This window comes from Chelmon rostratus, chromosome 9, assembly GCF_017976325.1.
Source record: "Chelmon rostratus isolate fCheRos1 chromosome 9, fCheRos1.pri, whole genome shotgun sequence".
Classification (NCBI taxonomy): Eukaryota; Metazoa; Chordata; class Actinopteri; order Chaetodontiformes; family Chaetodontidae; genus Chelmon; species Chelmon rostratus.
The window spans coordinates 15,345,213-15,353,341 of NC_055666.1; the positions used below are offsets into that span (position 1 = coordinate 15,345,213).

At 42.3% G+C, this 8,129-nt stretch overlaps 1 protein-coding gene across 1 annotated transcript; it reads left to right on the forward strand.

Annotated features, from left to right (window-relative positions):
• The first annotated feature begins 988 nt into the window (after window positions 1–988).
• p2rx3a (purinergic receptor P2X, ligand-gated ion channel, 3a) lies at window positions 989–7,979 on the forward strand. The gene is made up of 12 exons (XM_041944635.1): window positions 989–1,122; window positions 2,143–2,278; window positions 2,639–2,710; window positions 3,226–3,295; window positions 4,525–4,621; window positions 4,738–4,815; window positions 4,937–5,078; window positions 6,404–6,540; window positions 6,631–6,724; window positions 7,338–7,403; window positions 7,496–7,573; window positions 7,681–7,979. Exons 1-12 carry the CDS (start codon window positions 989–991, stop codon window positions 7,807–7,809), a joined length of 1,233 nt encoding a protein of 410 aa, XP_041800569.1. The 3' UTR covers window positions 7,810–7,979.
• The last annotated feature ends 150 nt before the right edge of the window (window positions 7,980–8,129 follow it).

Below are 8,129 nucleotides of genomic sequence, written 5' to 3' on the forward strand. Positions count from 1 at the left end.
GTCTTTGTATTGTTTTTAATTGTATATATGCCAAAAAGGATTAGCAAATTTTCACATTCTGTTTTATTTATGTTTTGCACAGCGTATCAACAGATGTTTTTTAAAACGGATGAAGGAAAGGAAAGTGATCTTTGACACCAAATTGCACATTGAAAAACAGCATTTCACTTTGTAAGAGGGAATGTGTTAAAAGGTCAGGCAGATTTATTAACAAAAACATCATGAACCATAAAACGGCTTCATCTCAGGTGGAAACCTCACAAGGGACCCAGCTGATGTAACAGTAAACTAATATACATGTGTCTTGTTGAAGTAACAGTCTTTTGGAAGCCTGTGCAACATCTGACCAGAGTGAACTGATGAAAACTAACCTTGTGACAAACTCTGTCCCATTACGCCTGTTAAAGAGCCTCGCTGTGAAACAAACCAATAAATAAACTAACCAGAACCTAAACTAAGCATCCATGAAGTGTCAAAAACCCACTGCGAGGATGTCAGAAATGTGTCTGGACCGAAATGGAAATAGATAAATGGGATATTGATTCGAGTCCCTGAATAATTGTGTCTGTTTTCAGAAGTACACAGCTGGAATGAGCCAGAGATGGAGAGAGAGAGGAGGCATGGGAGATGGGGATTTGTGGTGAAGAAGGCAAGACAAAGAGGGAGGGATACTTTCACATTTTCCTCTCACTCGTTTGAGGAGCGGAAGGGGAGGTCCAGTATGTACTATAAACCAATGAAACAAAGACAGTGAGGCAGAGGAGAGAGGCAGTGAGGTCTGACCATCAAATATCTAATGAAGCAGAGGAACACAGGCCACACCGAGCAGGGAGTGTGAAAATCACGTTTTTCTTGTCAGAGTCAGGAGCGAGCTTCTCCACTTTCAGGTTTACCACCACACTTCTCCGAAGGCACCTGTTAAGACGGCACTTCTCCTCTCAGACCCAGGAGGACCCGACCCCTCTCTGACTGGCACTGACGAGCAGCCATGGGCTCCTTGGTGTGGGGCTGCATCACTGACTTCTTCACCTACGAGACCACCAAGTCTGTGGTGGTGAAGAGCTGGTCTGTGGGGATCATCAACCGGATCGTTCAGCTGCTCATCATCACATATTTTGTCGGGTCAGTGATTTGTGTTTGACTTTCATGTTTGTGTGAGTAATTGTGATGTCCTGCATCTGTCCGTCTACTATAAATTGTCAAACAGCACATGAAGTAGTGATACCACAACGCAAAAAATACTGTAAAATAAAGTCCTGCTTTCAAAATTGCATTTCAGTAAAAAAAAGGAGGCATTATCAGCATAGTGTAATCAAAGAATTAAAAGCAAAAGTACTTATTGTGCAGAAGAATGGCCTCTTTCAGTGTTACATTATTAGATATTAAATTATTTGAGGATTAATGCTGAAGCATGAACATGTAAAATGCAGAGTAAAATGTATGTTTCCATCTGAAATGTAGTGATGTGGAGGTAGTAGCATAAAATGGAAATAGGTTATTAAAGTACAAATACTTTAAATATTGTACAGAACCTCTGTAAATGTATTTAGTTACTTGAGTGCTGCACAAAATTTATACTGTTAGTGATGTGCAGCAAAGGTCCTCAGCCAAAATCCAGCTAAATGGCATTGATCGTAGATTAATGAAAAATAATTTATCAAGTGAAAAATCTGCAGGTAGCATCAGACTTTTTGCACTTGTTTTAAATTTCTTCATGAATACTTTTCTGTTTTTATAGTCTTGTGGTGATCACTCATGCAGTATCATTACATTCAAGAGACAAGCATCCACTTAAGAAGAAGTTAAGAAGAGTTGTACCCTCACTTACATTTGTTTATATTGATGTTACTTTCCATTCTTTTATTTTTCCAAATAAAATGATGCTTTAATATTTTATCTGTGTTGTACAAGATGCAATTTCCAGCGTCCTGGACAGGAAATGTGTTCCGACATGATAGTTTTTCTTTTTCATGAAAGCTAATTTAAGGCTAAATTTGACATGAAAAGAGTTGAAATGTGTGTGAGCAGTTTCAGCCTCACAGTTAATTGTATCCAGAAACGAGACGCCTCATCGTCTCCACTTCTTCGCCCGAACTCTTGACCTGCTGTTAAATCTTTTGTGTTGCGTCCTTTGTCCCGCAGCTGGGTATTCATCCATGAGAAAGCTTATCAGGTGACCGACACCGGCGTCGAGTCCTCCGTGATGACCAAAGTAAAAGGCTTTGGCTACCATAACGGCCGTGTGATGGATGTGGCCGACTACGTCTTCCCCCAACAGGTGTGTGGCCCTGATAACACCTGGTTAACTCCTACACGCAGATACAAGCATGACCTCTGACCTTTGGTGCAACCGCTTCTTTGAAACATCCATCCTGTTGCATTGTGAAATGCTTTGTCTGCAGCACAGATCAGACAGACTACACACATAACCTCCTTCAGGTGGGAATTCAAGGTTTGGTGGTTTGTGGTGCGTGTTAAGTATCAGCGAGTCGGTATCTGTAGTCAGTGTGAGTTGATAATGTCATTGTTGATGCAGAACTGTAATGATGTGTTTCTTTTTTTTAAGCATTTTTCTACATGAGGCACATTTTGTCCACCGTGTAGCATCACATAAACCCACTGTCCCGCTGTGTTTCAGGGTGCAGGTGTGTTCTGCATCATGACCAAAGTCATCCTCACCGAAAATCAGTTCCAAGGAAAATGCGCAGAGGTGAGCACGCTGAAGTATCTGGTTACCGATCAGCTTTAGGGTACCAGCTGGTTTATAGTACAAGGTACAAGGTACAAGGCTTGTTTATTTATCGTTTCACCACACATGGTTGGAAAATGAAATGCTGGTTGCAGTCCGTTTATATGACTCACTAAACAAAAATGGTAGTAATGGATGAATAAATAAGAAGTCCTAAATATAAAACTGTTCTTTATGGTGGAGTGCACAGGCACTTCACTTCACCAATATCACTGCCGCTCCATCAGTGGGTATTAATGATGTTCTGGGTGATTTTAATCAGCTGCTGCAGAGCCCTCCTGTCCTGAGCTGTGCACATCCAATGCTGGTTTGTGATGTTTCCAGTCAGGATGCTTTCTCTTGCTCTTGCAATTCTACACAAGCTGTGCAACTAAAACATAGTATTCATGATGTCACATTTTAAGTTTCTCTCTCTCTCTCTCTCTCTCTCTCTCTCTCTCTCTCTCTCTCTTTCTCTCTCTCTCTGTTTGTTTCAGTCTGTTAAGATGTTTAGTTGTGACACAGATAAAGACTGCCAAAAGCATTTCGGTGCCATCCTTTCAAACGGTGAGTCGAACTCCTTCTTCTCGCGTCATTACAGCAGATGTTGTCACGGTGTTACCTGAAGTACGTTACCAAGTACGCTCATTATCATTCTCTTCCAAACACAAATAGACTGAAGAAGCTGAGCGCTCAGTCAGTGTAACACACACGAAGTCCAGCAAAACACAAAGTTCTCTGATGCATCGGCCGCCTCCCTCCACCATGTCTCCATCACCTCTGCTAGAAGTTTTACATTACTGCAGTCCTTCAGTTGAGCGGTTGATAGCCCGCCTGTCTTTCTGTTGCTGCTACAGTGTCTCCCTGAAAATGTTCAGCTTCTTGATCAAAGCAGATCAGAAATACCACCTTCGCTTCTGTTAGTGCAGTAGTCTTTCTTTGAAGTCAGATTTTACGCCTGCAGGGTCGTTACCATGTGAAAGAGAAGTCCCGGAAAAGCTGAAATTGTGTGAAGCCGCCTTGACCTCAGGCAGTTTTTGCAGACTGCTGAAGGAAAAGGAATATGGAACGCTAAATTCTAAGGGACTGTGTAACATCAAAAAATGTGTGAAAATGTAGTAAAATTTTATATATATTCTTTTTACAAACCTACAAACAACCAGATTATCCTTAGAACTTCTCATGAGTTTGATCAGGCTGACAAAACCTTCTTTTAAGTTAATATGTGCAGAGAGTTTTATTGCAATATTGCATCTTTAAAATGAAAATTGGCGTAGACCGCATCATATTTATGGCGGGAGGAGCAGCGGCGTGCATTACGTGGAGATGTTCATGATACTATCACCAGATGAGGTCCAAGAATGAAATGTTCAAATCCTATACATATTGGATATATATAAAATAAGGCCAGGTGTATACAAAGCCTTCAGGTTTTGTTCAGTTTAATGGTATGTTGCCATCAGGAACAAATTTCTGGCCATATTTTAATGTTCACGAACCAGACGTTGTTTGGTAAGTCTTATGGATCATTGTTGATTCCGGTGACCAACACAGTATAGATGGTGAAGGCAAGATATCAGGTGGAAGAGTGATGCAAAAAATAGCAAAACAGCATGAGATAACGATCAGGAAGGAAGTTGCATCTTTCCAAAGTCACACACTCTGCAAGTGATGGCTGCTGCTGTATGCACCCAAAAACCAGATCATTTAAAAAATGACGAGTGTCTCTCTTGAAGTGACCCGAGAATTTCTGAGCCAGCAAAACATATCTTCTCTCTTTCTGTCTCACACAACAGGCGTGATAACAGGTGTTTGCCTTAAACCCTCGAATGACTCCAAGGGTCAGTGTGAGATTGAAGGATGGTGTCCAACCGAGAATGACAGTGTCAAGACGTAAGATTAATAAACACACACACACAGAGTTATGCATGTGCACCAGATGACACTTCCCTCACTGAAAGCCTCGATTGTCATCCTCCCTCCTCCTTCTCTGTCAACACGGTCCTCAGCTCACCGATGCTGGATGTGAACAACTTCACCATCTTCATCAAAAACAGTGTCCGATTTCCACTCTTCGATGTCACCAGGTAGGTCACATACAGATACAAACACACACACATTATCTAATTTAATTAATAGTAACTTGAGGAGTGGAAAATGTGACATAATCACACACATAATCATAAACATGAAATCATTTTCTCACAGAGGGAACTTCCCCTCCACAATGACATCTGACGAAATCAAGAAGTGCACCTACCATCCGGAGAAGAGCCCCTTCTGCCCCATCTTTCGTGTGGGGGATGTGCTGAACTACACTGGGCAGAGTGTGGCTGGCCTGGCAGACAAGGTCTGATCTATCCTCTATTTCATCTTTCCTGCTGTTTCTCCCTTAAAGTTTCCTTCATCCTCAAGGCTGAAATGCTGTAGCTGCACAGGAAACTACGCACAAAGTGCCCGTTCTGTAGACACGCATGGGAAGAGGAGGAGGGACTATACTTTCATGAAGGATAAACCCAATGTGAATAAAATGTCAAAGAGTTTCAGGGGTACATGAGAATGTAAACAAGGACCCCATCCTCACCGTCCTTACCTTATCTGAGCACATGTCTGGTCACACCAGCATTTAAAATGGTGACATTTTGCCGCCAATTCAATTCATTGGATGGAATTACAGCAGTTAGCTCCCCAGCTACGGCAGTTTACCAACTAGCCATGAGAATAAAGTCACGACATCACTGAGCTTCTAGAACCAAATGTCTTGAAAATACGTGTTATTATTATTAATTATTTTCCCAGATTATTTCTTTTTCTTTTTTACCGCATTCGCCCTACCCATCATGAGAGCCAACCCACCTGCCCGACCAACAAAAATACATATTAATCAACACCTGCACGCAGTTCGACCTGCAAATCATTAACTTTATGCATTAAAGCAGCACAAATATCTGCACAGCTGTCAGGATCACGCTGCGATCTGCTTCCTGCGCTCTCCAATGGGCTGATCCTGCTACTGGAGCAGATGCTGTCAGAGTGCTGCTGCTTCTCCCCCGCACACACTAAATTTAATAACCACACAAATTGTTATAAATTTGCTCCTCATTGTTGAACAACAGCAAAACAAGTAATCCTTCATCAGAGACATTAAGTCTGTATCTCGCCTTTTCTTCCTCTCATTGTCTCGGTCGTTTCCCTTCACATCGTAACAGTGAATTCTAGCAGAACATCGGTCCACATGTGGAGGTCTGCGCTGTCTGTTCCTAGCTGCTGTTTGGCTGCACTGCGTAGAAAAACAGTTCACAGTTTCAGGATTTAAAGTGTTGCGCTCTGAGCACGCTTAACTTTGATTGTTATCATAAGACCTCCAACACTTAAGATTGGACAACAACATATTACCCAGCAATCATCATTGCATCTGTATGTAGAATAAGCCTATAATTTTGTTATACTTTACTTTTACTTTACTGATCTCTCATTGAAAATATAGTAAAGGTTGGGAGATAGTGAATGGGAGCGCATTTCCACCACAGCTCTGCGAGAGGCCCACTTGCTATCAGATGGGGCCCGCTGGTGATACGGTGGGGTTGCGCTGTCTGCACTGTCTGTAGCTACGCCCCTGTTTATGGGTGTTGAAGCTCAAGGTAAGACTGTCTTTTCCTCGTCCTTCTCTTTCAGGGTGGAGAAATAGGAATAAACATTCAGTGGAAGTGTAACCTGGACCTGAACATTGAATATTGCGTGCCCAAGTACTCTTTTACTCGACTCGACGCACCGTTTGCCAAGAATGCCATCTCCAAAGGCTACAACTTCAGGTAGCGAGGCTGATTTTTCCCCTCGACGGCTGCTCAGTCTTTTCATACCTTCTCAAACGTTGGTCACTTTTTTCTTCTCTTTGAATGCAGATTTGCCAAATACTTCAAGACAGAGAATGGGACTGATTTCCGGACGCTTCACAAAGCGTATGCAATCCGCTTCGATGTCATGGTCACTGGCAATGTGAGTTGTGTGAAGTTGTGGTGACCTGGGAATTTGTGTGTGTGTTTGTCCACATTTCTAACCAATTTTTGGAGGTTGCACCTTTATTGCAACACTGTTGCATGTGTAAATATGGAAAGGTTCCATAATGCAATGAATTGTTTCACACTGGACAGTGTGGACGGTGTTACTGTAATTTGGGAAAAACAATGAACCTCTTTCAAGGAACAGTTTGACATTTTGGCAAATCCACTTATTTGCTTTCTTGCAGAGAGTTAGATGAGAACATCCATTTGATTCTCAGATCTAATATGAAGCTGGAGCCAATAGCCGGTTAGCTAGCTTAGCACAATCACTGAAAACAGGTTGAAACAGCTAGCCTGTCCCACACACAGCCCCTTGTAAAACCACAGCAGTACTTTCATACTTTCATTTTTACTGCATAAGCATGAGAATGATCTTCTTCTCAAATTGTTGAATTATTCCCTTAAAATAATTTCTTCAAAATCATATCCGCAACGAACAAGATGTGCCGAACACTGTTTTAAAAGTGAAATAAAAGCGTTATTTAACATTCTGGAGCGAGCACTTCTGTCTGGGCCTGTCTTCATCTCTTCTTGCCTGTTTCTTCCAGGCAGGAAAGTTTGACACCATCCCGACACTGATCAACTTGGTAGCTGCCTTCACCTCCGTTGGACTGGTAGGAATTTTTGATCCGTCTTAAGATGATAGAGAGTGTATTTTTCTTGTTCCTGCCAGCTTTCATTACACTTCTTTTATCTGTGTGGACAGGGTACGGTTCTGTGTGATGTTATCTTACTGAACTTCTTGAAAGGGGCAGATCAGTACAAAGCCAAGAAGTTTGAAGAGGTAAAGCAGGGTTTGGTTTGCTGACGCCAAAGTGACAAACTTTGAGCAGAGCTGCGAGCTTGTCTGGAAGAGCTTCATCCCATGTTTTTATTGTTTTGTCCATGCAGGTGTCAGAGGCTCAGATCGCTGCATCACTTGCTCAGAGCCCAGACAGCCAGCTGTCACTCAAAGCAGGTATCAAGAGCTCGTACGACTCCGGAGCCATTTCCCTCGCTACCTGTGACCAACCTATCTGACTGACTACAACGACAGTCTGAAGAACTGGGCATTCCTCTTTCTCTCTCTTTCTCTCTCCCTTATTGCCTCACAAGAGACTCATTATGCCTTTTCTGGTCGTCAGGATCCTGCAGTCAGTTTTTGTTTGCCAAGTCCGTGAAACTGGTTAAAGGGGGACAACACCGCTGCCAGAGGAAAAGAACTGAATCCTTGTAGCTCCGAACAATAACTGGCACACTGGCGCCTCCTGGTTAGGAACACTCAAGCATAGTTCCCCTAAAAAAGGTTAAACTCTTCACCATTTAGATACAGTTAAGTTCAAACTACAGTCATTAAACTC

Coding starts and splice junctions, on each gene's coding strand:
- p2rx3a (XM_041944635.1), top strand. CDS start 989: ATGGGCTCCTTGGTGTGGGGCTGCATCACTGACTTCTTCACCTACGAG. Junction 4,816..4,936: donor CCACTCTTCGATGTCACCAG/GTAGGTCACATA, acceptor ATTTTCTCACAG/AGGGAACTTCCCCTCCACAA. Junction 6,541..6,630: donor TCCAAAGGCTACAACTTCAG/GTAGCGAGGCTG, acceptor CTTTGAATGCAG/ATTTGCCAAATACTTCAAGA.